The sequence below is a fragment of the Oncorhynchus masou genome, chromosome 11 (assembly GCF_036934945.1).
Source record: "Oncorhynchus masou masou isolate Uvic2021 chromosome 11, UVic_Omas_1.1, whole genome shotgun sequence".
NCBI lineage: Eukaryota > Metazoa > Chordata > Actinopteri > Salmoniformes > Salmonidae > Oncorhynchus > Oncorhynchus masou.
Window position 1 is genome coordinate 20,531,988 of NC_088222.1, and position 24,039 is coordinate 20,556,026.

Consider the following 24,039-nt stretch of genomic DNA (forward strand, 5'->3'; position numbering starts at 1 on the left):
AATTTACAAACAAAGCATTTGTGTTTAGTGAGTCCGCTAGACAAGAGGCAGTTGGGATGACCATGGATGTTCTCTTGACAATTGCGTGAATTGGACGAGTACTTTTGGGTGTCGGGAAATATATGGAGTGAAAAGTACATTATTTTCTTCAGGAATGTAGTGAAGTAAAAGTTGTCCGAAATAGTAAAGTAAAATACTTAAGTAGTTAATGTATATCCTCCAACGGAAGAATTTTGAAATCTGCCAAACCCCCATATTGTTTAATCTATAAAATGTCTTGCACAAATAATTTCATTAGTTTTGATCACAATATGGGATCCACCCATGTAAACATAATTTTGCCTAAGGACCATCTCATTTCATGCAAGCGCATTCACGTTCACTCTCCTCGATCAACTTTGACCAAAATCAAAAGGAAGCGAGAGAGCACGCAGTCGGTAAACCTGTCTTACTGATAAAGGGCCAAGGTAGCAGGCTAGGGAAGGCTCAAGGATTCTGGATTGCACTAACCTTTTCGAAACGCATACACTACCCATCATCCCCAGCTGCCATTACGCAAACCAGGAAGAACCAAGGACGTGACGCTAATTCTTCCATGGTACACGGTAGCTGTATTTTACAATATCATAACTGTGGTACTGTGATTTTGGCTGGATCCTTAACAGTCGAATGGTGAGATAATTAAGCGTACCTGCAACACTGCGTGTGCGCGAGTCGCTTATGTTAGCGAACATTTCTCATTGGTCGTTTGTTGCTATTAAGTATTATTTCGACGGGGCCCCAAACGCGGTAAAACATCCAAGGGCAAGGCAAATGAAGCATTAGCCTGTGAAATTAGATTATTTTTTGTTGTTTAACAAGTGTGAAAGCGTCTTTGCTTGTTTGTTATTGATTAAACTACCATACCAGCTAAATACGTTGTGTGAGTGACCGTAACAAGGAAGGTGGCGCTGTCTTTGCTCAATTAACTTGAGTATGTTTACATCGCCAAAGCAAGTGAAATAGATAAACTAAGAATTTGCAGTAAACATTGCACAAACAATTTCCAAAATGATAAAGACATTTCAAATGTAATTGTCTATATACAGTGTTGTAATGATGTGCAATTAGTTAAAGTACATCGGGAAAATATAGGTTGTATTAACAATGGTGTTTTGTTCTTCACTGGTTGCCCTTTTTCTTGTAGCAACAGGTCACAAATCTGGCTGCTGTGATTGCACACTGTGGATATGGGAGTTTATCAAAATTGGAAATGTTTTCTATTTCTTTGTGGCTCTGTGAAATCTGTCTCTATGGTCATACATTTGGCTGGAGGTTAGGAAGTGCAGCTCAGTTTCCACCTCTTTTTGGGTGCAGTGTGTACATAGCCTGTCTTCTCTTGAGAGCCAGCTCTTGCTTTGTTATGGAATGTTTGGGAATTGCTTCCTTTTAGGTGGTTGTACAATTTAACTGCTCTTTCTGGATTTTGATCATAAACAGGTATCTGCTTAATTCTGCTCTGCATGCATTATTTGGTGTTTTACGTTGCACACTGAGGATATTTTTGCAAAATTCTGCATGCAGAGTCTTAACTTGTGTACGATAGGGCAACGGTGTCTAGATGGAATTTGTATTCCCTGTTTCACCCCCCCCTGGTCCACTGGAAAGAAATTTGTGTTTTTTGACCATTTTTAGCCGTTTTAGTTTTTGTCAATTAGGGTGTATGTGGTGAATATAGCTTGTGCGGGAGTCGTGGTTCGCTTATGGTTGCTCGCTAGCATTTCTGATAGGTCGTTTGCTGCTATTAAGTATTATTTCAACGGGGCCCCAAACACGGTAAAAAAACTCCAAGGCAAATGAAGCATTAGCCTGTGAAATTAGATTCATTTTTATTGTTTAACAAGTGTGAAAGCGTCTGTGTTTTTTTTGGCCATTTTTAGCCGTACGCTTGTTGTTTGTATACATGGATTTTATGATGTCCCCCCCAACACCACTTTCTGTCAATTTGTATAGCAGACCCTCATGCCAACTTGAGTTGAAAGCTTTTTGAAATCAACAAAGCATGGGTGAATACGTGGTCGGCCCTACTGTAATTTGTTAAAAAGCCAATTTGACATTTGCTCAGTATGTTGTTTTCACTGAGGAAATGTATGAGTCGGATGTTAATGATAACGTAGAGGAGTTTCCCAAGGTTGCTTTTGATACATATCCCCAGGTAGTTATTGGGGTCAAATTTGGTTCCAAATATTTGGGTGACAGCTGAGGATGATGTTAGAGTTTAAGTATAGCCAATTGGCATTTGTGGTCTGTATATTTTATAATTTCATTTAGGATACCATCAACCCCACAAGTCTTTTGGGGTTGGAGGGTTTGTATTTTGTCGAGTAGTTATTTCAATGTAATTGGAGAATCCAGTGGGTTCTGGTAGTCTTTAATAGTTGATTCTAAGATTTGTATTTGATTATACATATGTTTTTGTTCTTTGTTTGTTATAGAGCCAAAAAGATTGGAGAAGTGGTTTATCCATACATCTCTGTTTTGGATAGATAGCTCTTCGTGTTGTTTGTTTAGTATTTTCCAAGTGGTTATATTCTTCAATTACATTGAGATGATTTCTGACATGCTTTTTGTTTTTGTGATTTGCCATAGTTTTTCTGGGTCTGTATTAGTGATGCACGATATATCGGTGAACATGTCGGAATCGGCCGAAAATTAGCTAAAAATGATAACATTTGTCTAGTTTAACGCCCTGACGTGCATACTTTCTATCGCGTAGGTACATGACGAATTGACGCCATGTAAAATTTTGCGCTATACGTGCAACACCGCATTCCTAAACTAGCCCACAATGTCTGCAGTGGATCGAGCAGTCATTTGAAAGAGTAACAACATTTCAACGAGACAACTCAAAGGCAAAATCCATTGAAGCCAAGATAATGGAATTCATTGTCCTTGACAATCAACCGTTCTCTGTCGTGGGTGATGTTGGCTTTCTCCAACTGGTCAAGCACCGGTACACTCTACCAAGTGCGCTATTTTTCAGATGTTGCCCTACCGGAGTTACACAGTAACGGGGTCACTGCTATTAGCTTCACAACATACATAATATGGAATGCGGTTTGGGTCTTTGCGTGTCAAAAAAGATACAGTAGCACTGTCAAAGTTGTACAAATAAGCAAACACCGGCCACGAATGATGCGTTTACAATACCGTGTTGGTAAAACCATCATTTGTTCGACCACAACTTCTGGGGTAGCTAGCTTTAGATTGGTACCTAGGTTGCACCACTACAACTAGCCTGAAAACAATGACCAGTAGAACCTGCAGTCATTTTCATTATTCTTAGCAATGATTTAGGAATCCTTGGGCCTCTCGGGTGGCGCAGTCTCGTAACCGGCCGCGACCGGGAGGTCCGTGGGGCGACGTACAATTGGCATAGCGTCGTCCGGGTTAGGGAGGGTTTGGCCGGTAGGGAAATCCTTGTCTCATTGCGCACCAGCGACTCCTGTGGCGGGCCGGGCACAGTGCACGCTAACCAAAGTTGCCAGGTGCACGGTGTTTCATCTGACGCATTGGTGCGGCTGGCTTCCTGGTTGGATGCGCGCTGTGTTAAGAAGCAGTGCGACTTGGTTGGGTTGTGTATCGGACGCATGACTTTCAACCTTCGTCTCTCCCGAGCCCGTACGGGAGTTGTAGCGATGAGACAGGAGAGTAGCCACTAACAATTGGATACCACGAAATTGGGGAGAAAAAGGGGGTAAAAAAGAAAGAAAAAAAGTAATCCTTTCGAGTAAGTATTAGCTAGGTTGCCACTTGTTGTTCGGCTATTGAAATTGAACTTCAGTTCATGAAAATACATAGCTAGCCAACCCTGTTGCCCAAAGCTAACGTTATAAACGGGCAGCTAGCTAGTGAGGCTCGACCGGACATGGTTATGTGTTGTGAAGCTAGCCACAATAAGGATTATGCACAATAGTGGAATTTGCGGTTTGCCTTCAAAATACACGTTTGTCATTGACAGTAATGCAAATTAATATAAATAGTAGAATTATGCCAAAATTTTATTTTGAAGGCTAACTGCAAAGTCCACTATTGTGGTTTATATTTATTGTGGCTAGCTTCACATAGATGTGTCCGACCACCATTAATCAAATAAGAACTGTCTTTATAAATTAGGGTTATTTTAGATGACACCTAGCTATATTGTTAGCTAGCTAACAAAAGCCACTGAAACAAATTGTCGATTTGCTATGTTTTTGGGGAAGAACATTGTTTGCATCCATGAACTAGCTTTTTTTTAATGACCAGCACTAAGTGCGTGAGACAACTTTACCAGTATCATAGCATACGTATCAATGAATCGTTGTGAAAATGTGACATTTCTTTGACACACAAAGACCCAAACGGCGTTCCATAGAAATGGTTGAGAATGAAACGACTGAACAAATTAACAACGAAACAAACAGCACAGAAAGTAAGTGAAAGAAATAGGTGCCAACAAAATAACTTTATGGTCAGTGTAGTTTGTGTGTGTGTGTGTGTAACCTTTATTTAATAAACTAGGAAAGTCAGATCTTATTTACAATGACGGCCTACACCGGCCAAACCCGGATGATGCTGGGCCAATTGTGCGCTGCCCTATGGGACTCCCAATCACGGCCGGACTTGATACAGCCTGGATTCGAACCAGTGACTGTGGTGACACCTCTTGCACTGAGATGCAGTGCCTTAGACCGCTGCGTCCATTTGTGTGTATGTTAACTATTTAACTGGACTAGAATGCTTAAGGCTGCTAAAATTTTAAATATTGGGTATCTGTTTTTTTGGCAAGGAAAATATTGAATATCGGTGCATCACTAGTCTGTTTTTGGTTAGATAGGTTTCTCAATTTCTTACTTTGGTTTTTGCATACTTCATCAAACCATTTGTCAAGGGTTTGAATTTGTGGTTACCTTATTGGTTTTTGGCATATTTCCCTACTGTTTTCCTACCATCTATAGCATTTGTTAATATTTTTAAGTTCCTTTGGCATTGACTCATGATTGAGCAAAGCTCTGTTCAAATAGTGTGCTTTTTCTGTGATCTATTAGGGGTGTCAGTGGACTGTCTGTGAAAGCTCTGGGTTAGGGTCAGTGATAAAGTAGTACTACTGCCAAGAGATGAGCTATAGGTGTACCTACCATAGGAGTCCCCTCGAAGCCTACCATTGACTATGTACATACCCAGCGTCTGACAGCTGCAGGAGTTGTGACCAGTTTTTGTTGGTTATGTTGTCGTAGTTCTTTCTAGGGGGGCATAAAGGGGAGGGATTGCTGTCACCTCCAGGTAGGTGTTTGTCCCCCTGTGTGCTGAGGGTGTCGGGTTCTGGAATTTAGGTCGCCACAGTCTAGTACATGTCCCGAGCCTGGAAATAGTTGATTTCCCCCTCTAGGATGGGAGAAGCGGACATCGTTATAGGTAGCACACATGAGGACATTTTATCTCTGTTGAGATAATTTCCTTATTATTTTTTTGCCAGATATAAAATGTTCCTGTTTGATTAATTTAATAGTGTGGGTTAGGTCTGCTCTATACCAAATTAGCATACCCCCTGAGTCTCTTCTCTGTTTCACACCTGGTAGTTTAGGGAGGGGAGGGGGGCTGGCTAGCTAGCTAATGCCAATTAGCTGGCCCTGCAATGGCTTATATTATGACATTGTTTTACCACAATCATATTCATTCATGCCATTTTTGGTTTGTTATTGTAAACGTTTGTTTTATGTAGAGCAGAACGTTCCCATTCTCATTTAATCATGCTCTAAAGGAGGGAAACAAAAGACCCTTTCAGACTCACAGACCAATAGGTCTTTTGTAGGAGACTACTCATGTCTTTGGAAGCCAATGAAAATGGGTTCATTATTTTCTCAAGTGATTGACAGAGGGGGAGGGGAGTGTGTGTCACTCAGTGAGAATTATGCTCTGCCTGAAACTTTCAAAAGAAGAGCTACTTGTTGTCTCTCTTAGGAGTACATACACATTTGTTTAGACCATGCAATATTACTTTGATGTGAATTTTTCTTTTACACCCATCTAATGAATAGTCGTGGGATTTATTTGAAGGATTTCTCTTTTCAGTAACTGCTGCTGGTTTCGAGAGCAATAAGAGAGGCAGTCAGGATGAGTGGGGCTGCGCTGGGCATTGAGATAGTGGTGGTGTTCTTCCTGGCTCTGTTCCTGCTGCATCGCTATGCAGACTTCCGTAAGCAGCAGAGGATGGTGCTGTTTGGCACCTTACTGGCCTGGTACCTGTGTTTCCTCATCGTCTTCATTCTTCCTCTGGACATCAGCACGGTTAGTACTATTGCCCTCATTCACCACCAAAACCCCATCTTATCCATTCCCTTTTTCAAGAAACACCTAACTCGGATGAAAATGGTGACCAGTAACTTGGTGTGTCTGTGTGTTTGCAGACCTTACTGATATCAAATACAATTTTATTTGTCACATGCTTTGTAAATAACAGGTGTGGACTAACGGTGAAATGCCCTTCCCAACAATGCAAAGAGAAAGAAAATAAAGAAATAATAGAAACACAATCAGTAATGATAACTTGGCTCTATATACACAAGGTACTAGTACCAAGTCAATGTGCAGGGGTACGAAGTAATTGAGGTAGATTGGTACATGTAACTAGGAATAAAGTGACTAACAGCAGCGTATGTGATGAGTCAAAGTTTGTGCAAAAAGGGTTAATGCAGATAGTATGGGTAGCTATTTAATTAACTATTTAACTAAACCATTTAGCAGTTTTATGGATTGGAGATAGAAGCTGTTCAGGTTCCTGTTGGTTCCAGACTTGATGCATATGTACCGCTTTCCATGCTTTAGCAGAGAGAACAGTCTAGGACTTTGGTGGCTGGAGTCTAACAATTTTTAGGGCCTTATCTTCCTTTGTCTGTGTTTGTTTGGACCTTTCAGACGATCTACAAGCAGTGTAAGATTGATCATGAAGAACATGCCTCCGTATCCCTGGTGACCGCACTGATATCCAATCAAACTGCAGGAAACTCCACCACGGCCACACCCACTAAAAGGTTAGTGCCTAAGCCCTAGGGTCTCATATGTTCAAGTGTTATAAGATTAGGTTCAGCACTCAGGGACATGACAGGTCAGAGGTCAGGATTTGGTTGAACAAAACACTAGCATGTACAGTAGTTACCAAAGACCAGGGAAGAGGGTCCTAGACAGAAAGCATAAGGCAGGAACCATTGCTGTAATTCAAAACATGAGGCTGTCTTCTCAAAACGATTTTGCAAAAGCTGATCTAAATGGGATTATCAAGCAGATTTTGTTTATCTTCTGTCACGCATTCATTTGCAACAGCTAAAAGTCCACTCTCTTCCCATTGTGAAATGTCAAGTACATTGGGTCCTTTTTATACTGAACAAAAATATAAACGCAACATGAAACAATTTTACTGAGTTACAGTTCATATTAGGAAATCAGTGAATTTAAATAAATAAATTCATTAGGCCCTGATCTATGGATTTCACGACTGGGAATACAGATATGCATATGTTGGTCACACAATGGGCATCAGGATCTCATCACAGTGATTTTGTGCATTCAAATGGCCATCGATAAAATGCAATTGTGTTCGTTGTCTGTAGCTTATGTCTGCCCATACCATAACCCCACCACCACCATGGTGTCCTCTGTTCACAACATTGACATCAGAAAACTGCACTCCTCCATGACGCCATACACGTTGTCTGTGGTTGAGGCCGGTTGGACAACTGCCAAATTCTCTAAAACAAAGTTGGAGGAGGCTTATGGTAGAGAAATTAACATTAAATTCCTTGGCAACAGCTCTGGTGGACATTCCTGTGTCAGTATGCCAATTGCACGCTCCCTCAACTTGAGACATCTGTGGTATTGACATTTACTGTGGTATTTACATGTTGCATTTATTTATTTTTTCCAATGTAGTTTTGCTTGACTGTCATTATGTACAGTGTTTTCTCCCAGACAGTCTGATATATTATCCTAATAGTCTATACAAGGCAAACATTGGAGTTTCATTGCTTGACAATGAAGATCAATGTTTGTGCTTTGCTCCAGTATCTATTTGTTTGATTCCGCCTAAATAGGTCACCATCAGTATAGCAGTAGGCAGTAGCTTTTGTCATTTCATTCCCCTCCAGATGTTAATTTCTTCAATGTTTCCAGACCTTGCTAACTGCATATCAACACTGTTTGTATGTTTTCCATGACAGTGTTCCAAAGGTGTGTTACAAGCCGTGGAGCTACATTCCAGATGGAATCATGCCTGTGTTCTGGAGGGTTGTTTACTGGACCTCTCAGTGTCTCACCTGGTGAGTGCTTGACACTGTTTGGCCTTGTATTTAATTGTACTGGGAACACCTACTGATCAGAACTGGTCTCTAAGTTTGTTCATTTAGACTGATATACTAAGAGACAGACAGACCTTCCTTACTAAGTCAACTATCTGCTTCTGTCCGTACTAGAAATGTTATCTTTTAACACACCAAAAAAGCTTTACAGCTGCCTTAATCCAGATCTTGTTGTCTTTGCAGGCTACTGCTGCCCTTCATGCAATCCTATGCACGCTCGGGGGGCTTCTCCATCACTGGGAAAATAAAGACGGCACTGATAGAGAATGCCATTTATTACGGGACATACCTGCTCATCTTCGGATCGCTGCTTATCTACGTGGCCGTTCACCCTCAGTGGCACCTCTCCTGGTGAGTGCACAGCAACATGGACAAATTAGACTTGGAAAGTGTGCTGTTGACTACAACAACAAAAATGTTACCATTCTGCATTTCACCTCATTGTACTCTATACAACACAGTAATAATATACAGTAGAAAGGTAATTAGAAGGAACCATGTATTGTATATCTTTGTCTCACTTAAATCTGGTTTGGTCTGTCCCTTTGTCTCTCTCAGGTATGAGCTCCAGACAATAGGCATCACTGCAGCCAACACCTGGGGCCTGTTCCTGCTGGTGCTGTTGCTAGGTTATGGCCTAGTAGAGATTCCGCGCTCGTATTGGAACGCCTCGCGGCAGGGACACCTGCTCATCAAGACTTACTTCAAGGCAGCCAAGCTGATGACCGAGAAGGCTGATGCAGAGGAGAATCTAGAGGACGTCATGGAGGTAGGGAATGGTTCCTGCTCTGACTACAACATTTAAACATTATAGTGGTCTGTTTCTTAGAAACTGAGTTGAATTGTGTTTGATTGATGCCCTTCTCTATTTGCTGTTGATCTGTTTTAGGAAGTGAGAAAAGTCCAAGAATCCATCAAGTATAACCACCCACTGAGGAAGTACATCGATACTATTCTTAGAAAGGCAAGATTAAATCATCAAACAAAGAAACAATGACATATTCTCAGTAAAGAATGTGGAGCCCAACCCCACAATGTTATTGAATGAGATGTGTGCACTCTCTCTGTGCTTAAAGAGAGGATTAAACAAGTGAGGAATGTGAAGTGGCCTGAGAAAGTCCAGTGCCTGGAGTCCTCTACAGAGCCTTTGGAAAGTATTCAGACCCCTTGACTTTTTCCACATTTTGTTACATTACAGCCTTATTCTTTAATTTATTGAATTGTTTTTTTTATCCCCTCATCAATCTCGTACACAATACCCCATAATGACAAAGCAAAACCAGGTTTTTAGACATTTTTGTTCATTTATGATTTTTTAAAACTATCACGTTAACATAAGTATTCAGACCCTTTACTCAGTACTTTGTTGAAGCACCTTTGGCAGCGATTACAGCCTCAAGTCTTGAGTATGACGCTACAAGCTTGGCACATGTGTATTTGGGGAGTTTCTCCCATTCTTCTCTGCAGATCCTCTTAAGCTCTGTAGCGTTAGATGGGGAGCATTGCTGCACAGCTATTTTCAGGTCTCTCCAGAGATGATCGATCAGGTTCAAGTCCAGGCTCTGGTTGGGCCACTCAAGGGCATTCAGAGACTTGTCCCGAAGCCACTTCTGCGTTGTCTTGGCTGTGTGCTTAGGGTCTTTGTCCTGTTGGAAGGTGTACCTTCGCCCCAGTCTGAGGTCCTGAGCAGGTTTTCATCAAGGATTCTCTGTACTTTGCTCCATTCATCTTTCCCTCGATCCTTCCTCTGAAAAACAAACCAAGAGCATGATGCTACCACCACCATGCTTCACCAAAGGGATGGTGCCAGGTTTTCTCCGGGCGTGACGCTTGGCATTCAGGCCAAATAGTTCAATCTTGGATTCATCAGACCAGAGAATCTTGTTTCTCATCGTCTGAGAGTCTTTAGGAGCCTTTTGGCAAACTCCAAGTGGGCTGTCATGTTTCTTTTACTGAGGCCTGGCTTCCGTCTGCCCACTCTACCATAAAGGCCTGATTGGTGGAGAGCTCCAGACAGGCTTGTCCTTCTGGAAAGTTCTCCCATCTCTGCAGAGGAACTCTTGAGCTCTGTCAGTGACCATCAGGTTCTTGGTCACCTCCCTAACCAAGACTCTTCTCCCCCGATTGCTTCGTTTGGCTGAGCGGCCAGCTCTAGGAAGAAAATACTTTATTTTTTGGTACCCTTCCCCAGATCTGTGCCTCGACACAATCCTGTCTCTGAGCTCTACAGACAACTCCTTCAACTCCATGGCTTAGTTTTTGATCAGACATGCACTGTCAACTGTGGGAGCTATATATAGACAGGTTTACACCATGTAACACACCATGTTAAGAACTTTTTCTTTATTTTATTTTTTATATACATTGACTTTCAATGTGTGCCTCTCCAACTCCTGTCCAATCAATTGAATTTACCACAGGTGGACTCCAAGTTGTAGAAACATCTCAAGGATGATCAATGGAAACAGGATGCACCTGAGGTCAATTTCAAGTCTCATAGCAAAGGGTCTGAATACATATGTAAATAAAAAATAAAAGCGTATCTTATTTATAATAAATTAGCAAAAATGTCTAAACCTTTTTTTCGCTTTGTAATTATAGTGTCTTGTGTGTAGATTGAAAGATTTTTTTTGAAAGTCAATGTTATGAGGCTGTAATTTAACAAAATTTGGAAAAATTCAATGGGTCTGAATACTTTCCGAAGGCACAGTATCTGTCTCTATGATCCTAACAGAGTTTTCTCTCTTAGTGTCCTGTGGAGTACCAGGAGAAGATGGGCAGAAACATGGATGACTATGAGGACTTTGATGACAAACAGAACACTTATCCTAGTGAGAAGAACCTGGTGAAGCTTCACAAACAGGTATATTTAAGAAATGTACACATTATTAGCTAATCAACAGTTGTATTTCGCGATTTTGTGTTTTTTTTATCATTGCTGACTATATCCAGACTTCTTTAAAGGGTCAATCCATTTGAGTTCAGTCACTTTTTGACAGCACCCCTTTTGATTTCAATGAAACCTTCCATACATACTAGAGGTCGACCGATTTTGATTTTTCAACACGATACCGATTATTGGAGGACAAAATAAGCTGATACCGATTAATCGGCCGATTTAAAATATATATATATATATGTTGTTTTATTTATTATTTAAAAAAAATACAAAAATGTGTAATGACAATTACAACAATACTGAATGAACACTTATTTTAACTTAATATAATACATCAATAAAATCAATTTAGCCTCAAATAAATAATGAAACATGTTCAATTTGGTTTAAACAATGCAAAAACAAAGTGTTGAAGAAAGTAAAAGTGCAATATGTGCCATGTAAGAAAGCTAACGTTTAAGTTCCTTGCTCAGAACATGAGAACATATGAAAGCTGGTGGTTCCTTTTCACATGAGTCTTAAATATCCCCACGTAAGAAGTTTTAGGTTGTAGTTATTATAGGAATTGTAGGACTATTTCTCTCTCTACGATTTGTATTTCATATACCTTTTGACTATTGGATTTTCTTATTCTCCTCGCTCCTACCTGGCCTCGAACCAGGAACACAACGACAACAGTCACCCTCGAAGCAGCGTTACCCATGTAGAGCAACGGGAACAACTACTCCAATTCTCAGAGCGAGTGACGTTTTAAACGCTATTATCGCGCCCCCCACTAACTAGCCAGCCATTTCACATCACATCGTTACACCAGCCTAATCTCGAGTTGATTGGCTTGAAGTCATAAACAGCAGAGCAGCTGGCGAAACGCACTAAAGTGCTGTTTGAATTAATTCTTATGAGCCTGCTGGTGCCTATCAATGCTCAGTCAGACTGCTCTATCAAATCATAGACTTAATTATAATAACACACAGAAATACTGGTCAAATCCGGAAACTATCATCTCAAAAACAAGACATTTTATTCTTTCAATGAAATACGGAACCGTTACGTATTTTATTTAACAGGTGGCATCCATCAGTCTAAATATTCCTGTTACATTGCACAACCTTCAATGTTATGTCATAATTACGTAAAATTCTGTCAAATTAGTTCGCAATGAGCCAGGCGGCCCAAACCGTTGCATATACCCTGACTCTGTTGCATATACCCTGACTCTGTTGCATATACCCTGCATGCAATGAACGCAAGAGAAGTGACACAATTTCACCTGGTTAATATTGCCTGCTAACCTGGATTTCTTTTAGCTAAATATGCAGGTTTAGAAATATATACTTCTGTGTATTGATTTTAAGAAAGGCATTGGTGTTTATGGTTAGGTACACGTTGGAGCAACGACAGTCCTTTTTAGCGAATGCGCACTGCATCGATTATATGCAACGCAGGACACGCTAGGTAAACTAGTAATATCATCAACCATGTGTAGTTTTAACTAGTGATTATGATTGATTAAGTTTAATGCTAGCGAGCAACTTACCTTGGCTTCTTACTGCATTCGCGTAACAGGCGGGCTCCTCGTGAGGCAGGTGGTTCGAGCGTTGGACTACCGTAAGATTGCAAGATTGAATCCCCGAGCTGTAAAAAAAATCTGTCGTTCTGCCCCAGAACAAGGCAGTTAACCCACCGTTCCTAGGCCGTCATTGAAAATAAGAATGTGTTCTTAACGGACTTGCCTAGTTAAATAAAGATGAATTAAAGGTGTAAAAGAAATCTAATACATACACTAAATATACAGCCGTATGTGGGCACTCCTTAAAATGAGTGGATTCGGCTATTTCAGACACACCCGTTGCTACAGGTCTATAAAATGGAGCACACCCATGCAATCTCCATAGACAATCATTGGCAGTAGAATGTCCTTACTGAAGAGCTCAGTGACTTTCAACGCGGCACTGTCATAGGATGCCACCTTTCCAACAAGTCGATACATCCAATTTCTGCCCTGCTCGACTTGCCCCGTCTACTAAGTGCTGTTATTGTGAAATGGTAACATCTATGAGCAAGAACGGGACCGCTGAAGCGCAAGGAGCGTAAACACCCTCTACTGAGGTCCAAACTGCCTCTGGAACCATGTCAGCACAATAACTGGTGGAAGAGGAATAATTGTCTGGGGCAATGACATTCTAGACATTTCTGTGCTTCCAACTTTGTGGCAAACGTTTGAGAAAGGCCCTTTCCTGTTTCCTGCATGACAATGCCCCAGTACACAAAGTGAGGTCCATACAGAAATGGTTTGTCGAGATCGATGTGGAAGAACATGACTGGCCTGCTCAGAACACCATTTGGATTAATTGGAACACCGACTTCGATCCTGGCTTGATCACCCAACATCAGTGCCCAACCGTACTAATGCTCTTGTGGCTAAATGGAAGTAAGTCCCCGCAACAATGTCCCAACATCTCGTGGAAAGCTTTCCCAGAAGAGTGGAGGCTGTTATAGCAACAATGGGGCACCAACTGTATATTAATGCCCGTGATTTTGAAATGAGATGTTCGACGAACAGGTGTCCACCTACTTTTGGTCATGTAGTGTAGGAATGTTGTTTTAAATTTAAACTTTCAAAGTGTACCACAAAGATGGTTGATCTAAACTAAGAAAATGAACGGTTGTGTTCATATAGATATTACAATAGACATGACCATTTAAGTTGACAGATGGTGGGTGGACCAGCAGCCGCCTTTGTGGTAGTAATTAAATGTTATAATTTAAATTTCAATGGTGTACCAGCTAAATTGCAGTGATCTGAAGGGATAAGTCAATTCTAGGAATTATTTTTCTATGATTGAAATGGCACCCGATGGCAGGCACAACTCAAAAACCACAGCTGATGAAAAATAGGTTCTAAGATGCAACAAATGTGAATATGGGAAAAAAAATGGGAGTTAATTTACGTTAAAGGTGAAATGTAATTTTAATGGAAAAAAAATTGTTTTCAAGAAATTATAAAATGGTTTGACAACCCTGTTTGTAAGCTTTTAAATTATATCAAACTCAACCGGTTATCTTTTCCAGTGATGAAGACATGGATGTGTCATGGTATGCAAAATGGGTTAACTTTAAGCACCTCTGTCTCCTAAATGCTTTGCCATTTAGGTCTAAAAAGTAACTTTCTGACAACTTCTTCCATGGGGAAACATGTATGTAAAGTTTTTTAAACAATAAATCAAAAGGGATGCTGTCAAAAAGTGATTAAATTCAAATGGATTTATGGGGATTCCGAGTGGCTCAGCGGTCTAAGACACTGTATCTCAGCGCTAGAGGCATCATTACAGACACCCTGGTTCGAATCCAGGCTGTATCACAACTGGCCGTCATTGGGAGTCCCATAGGGCGGCGCATAATTGGCCCAGCGTCGTCCGGGTTTGGCCGGTGTAGGCCCTCATTGTAAATAAGAACTTGTACTTAACTGACTTGCCTAGTTAAATACAAATTTACTCAAAACCCTAGTTTGAGGATGTGGTTCTTTTGTGAATGGTCAGGTGATCTACGCAGTGCAGAGGCACAACAGGACCCATGTCCAGTGGCAGATCCTCCTGCAGCAGGCTATGCACCTGGAGGACGTGGCCAAGAATGAGACCAGCTCAGCCCACCAGTTTGTTCACAGCTTCCCCTCCACAGAACCAACTAGCTGGCTCAGCCCATACTTATACACTCCAACTGTAGGTGGGTCACACAGATCCTCACAGTTCATAGCTGGGTCAACTCTACAACTGAGGGTTCACTCACACCTACAAACAAAGCACGAAGCAGGTTGAACTTCTTTAGGAAAACATCATTATGTTGTCATCTAGAATCACACTTATTTATTTTCCAAGCAATCGTGCAACATATTTTACATAGAGCAGGTTTTTAAAGGATCAAAGAGTTTAGTCTGCATCGTGTTTTCATTTTTACCATCGACAAAATGATTCCCATAATGGTATTGTCACAGCCCTACAGTCTTCCATTCCTCTCCTCACTTAGAATTTTACTCAATTTCTAAGATCCTTGGAGAGCTTTGTGTTTTTATGTTGTTGTTCTCCAGAGTGGTACTGGGAGTGTCTGCTGAGACAGTGGTTCTACCGGCTGCTGGCTGTGTTGCTGTCTCTGTTCTCTGTGGGTGTGGTGTGGTCTGAGTGCACCTTCTTCAGCACCCGGCCTGTCCTCTCACTCTTCGCTGTCTTCATCCAGCTCGCTGAGAGAGACTATAACTACTTGTATATCGAGGTGAGACGCGAATGGAAAGCAATTACCGGTGTACTACTGTACTAATTGGTGTATCTGGTAATATCTGTATAGAAAGAAAGTTGCACACTACATGCTTCCAAAAGCATTGTTATCTGATCAAATCAACATCCAGTGGGTTTCTGTTGTGTATGCATAATTCAATTAGCGGTTGTCGGGTCTCCCACATGAAGGTTATTGTTTTGTCCACTAGATGGCGTGCTTCATCACCATCTTCTTCCTGTGTACCTGCGTTTACTCCACTGTGTTCCGGATACGAGTGTTCAACTACTACTACCTGGCCTCACACCACCAGACTGACGCCTACAGCCTGCAGTTCAGTGGCATGTGAGTGGGTGGTAGAGCGATGTGAGGAGAGGAATGTGGTTCTGATTAGACAGCATTAGCTAAGTATTGATCTCGTAAACCGATCTATTTAAACATAACTGGTACCGTCAAATCTGTCGGGAAAGAATGTGGGATTACAAGTAGTAGTATTTCCTGTGTTTGGGTTTTTCGTTGCTGATTATTTGGATAAATCTCGATTTCATAGGTGTTTGCGTCTTTCAAATTTCGAGAGGGGGGGGACATTCGGCCCATAACTTTCAAAGAGTGTGTGGAGCTCCCCGTTCCGCTCCTCGTTCTTTCATCTCTTCTTTTAACATGTATGAACCCAGAACTTAATTGAGCAGCTGACCAATTACGTGAGACTTTAGTTCTGGTTTTATCCATGATTAGCTAAGTAATAGAAAGACAAAACGTCTGTCGAAATCATGTATATAGTAAAAATTGAGGAAATTTACATTCAGAAAGTGGTGTGTATTTTTGGTTTGGTTGTATTTGTGTGGACAGAACTAAACTAAAAAAGAAACATCCCTTTTTCAGGACCCTGTCATTCAAAGATAAATTGTAGAAATCCAAATAACCTCACAGATCTTCATTGTAAAGGGTTCAAACACTGAACATGCACCTGTGGAACGGTCATTAAGAGACTAACAGCTTATAGACAGTAGGCAATTAAGGTCACAGTTATGAAAATGTAGGACACTAAAGAGGCCTTTCTACTGACTCCGAAAAACACCAAAAGAAAGCTGCCCGGCTCATCTGCCTGAATGTGCCTTAGGCATGCTGCAAGGAGGCATGAGGACTGCAGATGTGGCCAGGGCAATACATTGCAATGTCTGTACTGTGAGACGCCTAAGACAGCGCTACAGGGAGACAGGACGGACAGCTGATCGTCCTCGCAGTGGCAGACCACGTGTAACAACACCTGCACAAAATCGGTACATCCGAACATCACACCTGCAGGACAGGTACAGGATGGCAACAACAACTGCCCGAGTTACACCAGGAACGCACAATCCCTCCATCAGTGCTCAGACTGTCTGCAATAGGCTGAGAGGCTGGACTGAGGGCTTGTAGGCCTGTTGTAAGGCAGGTCTTCACCAGACAACAACGTCGCCTATGGGCACAAACCCACCGTTGCTGGACCAGACAGGACTGGCAAAAAGTGCTCTTCGCTGACGAGTTGTAGTTTTGATGGTCGGATTTGCGTATATCATCGAAGGAATGAGCATTACACTGAGGCCTGTACTCTGGAGCGGGATCGATTTGGAGGTGGATAGTCCGTCATGGTCTGGGGCGGTGTGTCATATCATCATCGGACTGAGCTTGTTGTCATTGCAGGCAATATCAACGCTGTGCGTTACAGGGAAGACATCCTCCTCCCTCATGTGGTACCCTTCCTACAGTCTCCTCCTGACATGACCCTCCAGCATGACAATGCCACCAGCCATACTGCTCGTTCTGTGTGTGATTTCCTGCAAGATGTCAGTGTACTGCCATGGCCAGTGAAGAGCCCGCCCCCCCAGTGAAGAACCCCCCCCCCCCCAGAAATGTCTGGGACCTTGCAGGTGCCTTGGTGGAAGAGTGGGGTAACATCACACAACAACAACTGGCAAATCTGGTGCAGTCCATGAGGAGGAGATGCACTACAGTACTTAATGCAGCTGGTGGCCACACCAGATACTGACTGTTACTTTTGATTTTGACCCTCCATTTGTTCAGGGACACATTCCATTTCTGTTCATCACATGTCTGTGGAACCTGTTCAGTTTGTCTCAGTTGTTGAATCTTGTTATGTTCATACAAATATTTACACATGTTAAGTTTGCTGAAAATAAATGCAGTTGGCAGTGAGGATTTTTTTGTTGTTGCTGAGTTTGTATTGTATTTGGACAGCTGTACCTTGCACTAGGTATATGTTTGTGTAACATGATATAATGTTAAATGTCTAATGTAGTCTTGTTGCTCTAGGCTGTTCTGCCGTCTGACCCCTCCTCTGTGTCTGAACTTCCTGGGTCTGATCCACATGGACTCTGCCATCTCCCACCAACTGAAGGAGCAGACGGCCTACACCTCTGTAAGACACAGCACATCCTTCTGACACTGATGGAACATATTCGTTGATGTATCATCAATATGAGGAAAATAACATGTCACTCCTCTGCAGATCATGGGTTCTATGAGGGTCCTATCGTTCATTGCTAATGGCTTCTATATCTACTACCCCATGCTTATATTGCTGCTATGTATCGCTACCTACTTCAGGTGAGTCTAGCCTGCTGTTTAGATTATGAAATGACAATACATTCGTGGTGTAGACAAACACATCAATAATACTACGATACAGAATATCAACTTTCTCTTCTACAAGGAATACTCCACCAATGACCCAAAAGGATTATCAGCATGCATAAGTTTGCCCTAAATATTTCTAAAACTAAAAGCATTGTATTTGGAACAAAACACTCACTAAACACTGAACCTCAACTAAATATTGTAATAAGTCATGTGGAAATTGAGCAAGATGAGATGACTAAACTGCTTGGAGTAACCAAAGATTGTAAACTGTCATGGTCAAAACATATTGATGCAGTAGTAGTTAAGATGGGGAGAAGTCTGTCTATAATAAAGTGATGCTCTGCCTTAACAACACTATCAATCAGGCAGGTTCTACAGGACCTAGTTTTGTTGCACCTGGACTACTGGTCAATCGTGTGGTCAGGTGCCACAAAAAGGACTTAGGAAAATTCCAATTGGCTCAGAACAGGGCAGCACAGCTGGCCCTTGGATGTACACAGAGAGCTAATATTAATAATATGCATGTCAATCTCTCCTGGCTGAAAGTGGAGGAGAGATTGACTTCATCCCTACTTTTATTTATGAGAGGTATTGACATGTTGAATGTGCCGAGCTGTCTGTCTAAACTACTGGCACACAGCTCGGACACCTATACATACCCCACAAGACATGCCACAAGTGGTCTCTTCATAGTCCCCTAGTCCAGAAGACTATGGGAGGCACACAGTACTACATAGAGCCATGACTACATTGAACTTTATTCCACATCAAGTAACTCATGTCGGCAGTAAAATTAGATTTTTTAAATACGGATTAAAAAAACACCTTATGGAACAGCGGGGACTGTGAAGCAACACAAACATTGGCATAGACACACGATTAACATACACACTATACATACACATGGATTTAGTACTGTAGATATGTGGTAGTGGTGGAGTAGGGGCCTGAGGGCACACAGTGTGTTGTGAAATCTGTGAATGTATTGTAATGTTTTTAAAATTGTATAAACTGCCTTCATTTTGCTGGACCCCAGGAAGAGTAGCTGCTGCTTTGGCAGGAACTAATGGGGATCCATAATAAATACAAATGGATACATACTGTGCAAGAACAAGTATTGATTTTTGACAGATCATCACTGATTCTGTATTAACCCTTTAGCCTGGGTACCCGCTGTCTGAACCTCCTGGGCTTTCAGCAGTTCGTGGGAGACAATGAAATGACCTCTGACCTGATTGATGAGGGCAAGGAGCTGATTCGACGAGGTTTGTTCCCACTTGATCTGAATGAAAACCATTTGACAGTGGAAGAAGTTTGTGTTGTCAACTCAAATCACTGATTTCTCTGTTTCTGACAGAGAAAAGAAAGCGCCAAAGGACAGAGGATGGAGAGAACCGGCGAAGGGTGAGGCCCTAGATAAAATGTTCCATGCCCTTTTTTAGTATATGTGTTGGTTGTTATTTTTGCAGAGTAACGGATCAAGGCGTTAACGTCAGGCTTGTGCCTGTGTTCTAGGAGTGGAAGGAGCGTTATGGTAACACTCGGGAAGACACTGCCAGGAACAGGAATAGAAATGAAGCCGCAGAAATGACTGAGACCAACTACTCTGATACTGTGCCTATCCCTAACACTAGCCCTAACAGACGTAAGTGTTTGGTCGCAAAACCTACTTACATTACATTGTGCTTGTTTTCTACACATAAGCTAGATTTTACTCATTGCTTTTGTTAAACAATGAATCAATGTTTTGTTTGCTCTCGTAGAGTCATGGCTTATCTTGATGACACGAAGGATACACCCCAACTTAATAAGTCCCTTATTACATGCATCTGAATTAAACTGCGGAAGGCAGTGATATGGTATTGATCATTGTTTTTTCTTCAACAGAGGTGAAGTACTCTCGGACTGGCAGAGGAACAGAGAGAGATTCTATAGAACTTCTCGAGGACGCAGAGCCTTTGGACTTCAATGCAGAGACTCTTTCAGACGACCCTCTTGAAGCAGACTCCACCAGGTAAGAGGTCCTCCACTCCCCACTTTATCGAAATAAATGTGTTAGTTTCACTTTCTGCTCTGCTGTGGATGATACCTGTAAGCCAATAACACAGTGTGTGCTGTTAAACATATGTGTACTGTGCCTCTCCATTTTGCAGGCATGTACCAGGCAGGTACCTGTCCATGTCCTCGTCACGGAGCAGAATATTTGATGATGTTTGAGAAGAGTAGCGAGGGAGAGTCGAAGGAATAGGAAAGCTAAATATTGCACATTAATTTTCATCCTCCACTCATCCACCTTGTAGGGAAGACTACGAAGGAGAGAGACTCTCAGGCTCTGTGAATGTAGCACGACCTCTTATCTTCCACTCCACTGTTGGCATGATGCATCTGCTGCTCCTTGTCTCCAATAGCTTGTCTTCTGTCAGAACACTCCAGTGGCTGTTGATATACACTTCCCCATTAGACCGATAGCTGTCCTCCCCTGTGCAGCATGTCATGAATGCAGATCCGTACCCCATTTGGGCTCATCACTTTCTCATCCCTAAAACCACTTCGTCATTTCTGTTATTACTTATGCATGAATTTCCGTTCAAGATCCTCTTCCTGTGGTATACCCTGTGATCTTTACAATGGATGTATAAAGTGTCTTACCTCAAAAATCTGGTTGATGGGCTGATTACATTGTTCATAATTTTGATGAGAAGATAAGTAATTACTACTAATTTAAGGATATTTTTGGAGGAAGACTTATTTAATATGTATGAAGTTGTATTTAACCCACAAAGTTATTTACTTTCTACTTATTTAACTGTCAGCAAAATAGAAATAGTGGAAAAAATTATCAATGTTTCAATGGAGCGGCAGGTAGCCTAGTGGTTAGAGCGTTGGACTAGTAACTGAAAGGATGCAAGATCGAATCCCTGAACTGACAAGGTAAAAATCTGTTGTTCTGCCCCTGAACGAGGCAGTTAACCCACTGTTCCTAGGCCGTCATTGAAAATAAGAATTTGTTCTTAACTGACCTGCCTAGTTAAATAAAGTTTAAAATTATTATATATATTTTTTAAATGAGTCTTGTGTTGCCAGTCTTGTATTATTCTGGTATATGGATGGAAGGACCGTTGCTTAGGTCTGTTTCGGAAGCTGCTACCATAGAAACTGAGAGTACCGTATTTAGACCTACAGTCCTCTATTTAATGTGCAATCTATGTGATCCAGCCCACACTGAGTTAACTCAATTAACAATGTTTGTACTGCTCATATATCCTGCCCTGAGATACAGTATTTGTTCTTATCATTCACTTGAATTGATGTGAGATTTGTGCAAATTGGATCTCAAGTTGGAATTTGGCCCATAATGCTCGAGATGTTGTTGAAATTGGAGGTCAACTGATACAGCCGATACTAAAAAAAAAAAAAGAGATTTGCCATTGCTCTTAATTGAGATATGTTCTCTATGTTCTATTCCGAGTGTCAAAATGACCTTAAGTTTGTTTGAAAATAGTTTTTGTGGATTCTGTTGAAAGGCCTGTTTAAAAGTAATGTTCTATATTGTGTCATTAGCGATTAACTGCTTGACATAAGTAACGACTTATTTATTGTCAAACTATTTGAATTTTAGGTGTTAAATTATCTACTGAAGTCTTTTTGGGATATCATTGTGCCATATTATTTTGTTTATTTGACTGCATTACAAAAATGGCAAAGGCATATTTTTTTCCAGTTATGATTTCATTATTTTGGGTTTAATTACTTGGATCAACCAAAAATAAAAGTGCATTTTTTTTAAATGCATTGCATTGAAATATTTATTCTTACGTTGTTCAAGAGGTCTTGCTGGAAGGTACTGCGAAGCAACAGGTCATTGTGCCACTGAAATACGTTGTCCTAGAAATATGACTTCATATTGTGTCAACTTGAAACTACTGTAACTGTATGAGCTTGGTTGGATGAGGAATTCAGGTAAAAATGGTCAGAAGCATGCATGTTAAATGCATGGTATTCACCATTTTGAAGGAGTTGGACAATTATTATAAAATCGTGTTAAATTGTAATCTGTTGTAAATAATATTTTAGATTTAACCAGTCCCCCGTCTCTCAATGTATTTGTTAATGATGCTCTCATTTAAAATTGTATTATATGGTTCTATTAATCTAGCAGACAAATGTCAACACATGTACAACATGCTATTTATTCTAAATTCATTTAACTGCATCTGTTAAGTTCACTGGTGACCATGGGCTAAAAAAATAATCTTGTCAGGTTAGATGCCCCTTGAACTCCTTACAATCTCTTTTTGTAAAAAGTAAGAAATTAATTAAATTGATGCTCCCCCAACTTTTGTATAATTTCAGGCACAAGTTTTGAAAGTGGTTTGCCCAAGTTAAACAGGTCCCAGTTTGTGTACGATGTCATCCAATTTTGTCATCTATTTTGTATGTTGTTACATTCTGATTTTGTATTTTTTGTTGTAATTCCTATATGTTATGAATACAATATGTTACAACATTTGTTGTGCTTAAGATCCTGGACTGCATCTTTTAAAGTAAAGTTCCTAATGAATTATACAGACGTGTAGTGTTATTGAGATACTTTTGGTCATGTAGTGTATGTGGAAACCTGTTCGTCGAACATCTCATTTCAAAATCATGGGCATTAATATGGAGTTAGTCCCCCCCCCCCCTTGAGGGTATAACTGCCTCCACTCTTCTTGGAAGGCTTTCCACTAGATGTTGGAACCAGTGGTGTTAAGTACTTTCAAGTATTTTTACTTAAGTTGTTTTTTGGCATCTACTTTACTATTTATATTTTTGACAACTTTTACTTCACTTACATTCCTAAAGAAAATAATTTACTTTGTACTCGTTACATTTTGATTGCTTAGCAGGACAGGAACATGGTCCAATTCACACACGTATCAATGGAACATCCCTGGTCATCCATACTGCCTCTTATCTGGCGGACTCGCTAAACACATGCTTTGTTTGTAAATTATGTCTACATGTTGTACTGTGACCCTGGCTATCTGTAAATAAATAAATAAAAATTGTGCCATCTGGTTTGCTTAATATTAGCAATTTGAAATTATTTTTATTTTTTTACATTTAAAACCAAGTACTTTTAGACTTAAGTAATATTTTACTGGGTGACTTTTACTTGTAATTTTCTATTAAGGTATCTTTACTTTTACTCTATGGTAATTGGGTAATTTTCCCCACCACTGGTTGGAATATTGCTGCCATTCAGCCACGAGCATGAGTGCGGTCAGGCACTGATGTTGGGTGATTAGGCCTGGCTCGCAGTCAGCGTTCCAATTTATCTCAAAGGTGTTTGATGGGGTTGAGGTCAGAGCTCTGTGCAGGCCAGTCAAGTTCTTCCACACTGATCTCGACAAACCATTTCTTTCCACTGCTCCAGACTCCAATGGTGGTGAGCTTTACACCTCTCCAGCCAATGCTTAGCATTGCACATGGTGATCTTAGGCTTGTGTGCAGCTGCTCTGCCATGAAAACCCATTTCATGAAGCTCCTGACAAACAGTTATTGTGCTGATGTTGCTTCCAGAGGCAGTTTGGAACTCAGTAGTGACTGTTGCAACAGAGGACCCTATTCTTTTCGCTCTTCAGCACTCAGCGGTCCCTTTCTGTGAGCTTGTGTGACCTATAACATTGCGTTGTTACTCCTAAACATTTCCACTTAACAACAACATCCTATGACCGTGCCACATTGAAAGTCACTGAGCTCTTCAGTAAGGCCATTCTACTGACAATATTTGTCTATTGAGATTGCATGGCTGTGTGCTTGATTGTATAAGCCTGTCAGCAATGGGCGTGGCTGAAATATACGAATCCCCTAATTTGAAGG

The 24,039-nt window shown here is 41.0% G+C and overlaps 1 protein-coding gene across 5 annotated transcripts; it reads left to right on the top strand.

The window, feature by feature from the left end:
* The first annotated feature begins 541 nt into the window (after positions 1–541).
* On the top strand, positions 542–23,244 carry LOC135548289 (G-protein coupled receptor-associated protein LMBRD2B). Of its 5 annotated transcripts, none has more exons than XM_064977738.1 (18): positions 542–598; positions 6,094–6,309; positions 6,937–7,052; positions 8,235–8,333; positions 8,556–8,723; positions 8,931–9,141; positions 9,262–9,336; positions 11,122–11,235; positions 14,811–14,994; positions 15,356–15,537; positions 15,749–15,882; positions 17,851–17,956; positions 18,047–18,144; positions 19,339–19,442; positions 19,535–19,581; positions 19,693–19,822; positions 20,065–20,191; positions 20,331–23,244. In XM_064977738.1, exons 2-18 carry the CDS (start codon positions 6,136–6,138, stop codon positions 20,392–20,394), a joined length of 2,133 nt encoding a protein of 710 aa, XP_064833810.1. In that variant the 5' UTR covers positions 542–598; positions 6,094–6,135; the 3' UTR covers positions 20,395–23,244. The 5 variants fall into 5 exon arrangements, with proteins under 5 accessions (XP_064833810.1, XP_064833812.1, XP_064833811.1 ...); XM_064977740.1 differs by having other exon boundaries at positions 564–598; positions 6,079–6,309; XM_064977739.1 differs by having other exon boundaries at positions 570–672; positions 6,079–6,309.
* The last annotated feature ends 795 nt before the right edge of the window (positions 23,245–24,039 follow it).

Coding starts and splice junctions, on each gene's coding strand:
- LOC135548289 (XM_064977738.1), top strand. CDS start 6,136: ATGAGTGGGGCTGCGCTGGGCATTGAGATAGTGGTGGTGTTCTTCCTG. Junction 15,538..15,748: donor ATAACTACTTGTATATCGAG/GTGAGACGCGAA, acceptor TTTGTCCACTAG/ATGGCGTGCTTCATCACCAT. Junction 19,582..19,692: donor ATGGAGAGAACCGGCGAAGG/GTGAGGCCCTAG, acceptor CCTGTGTTCTAG/GAGTGGAAGGAGCGTTATGG.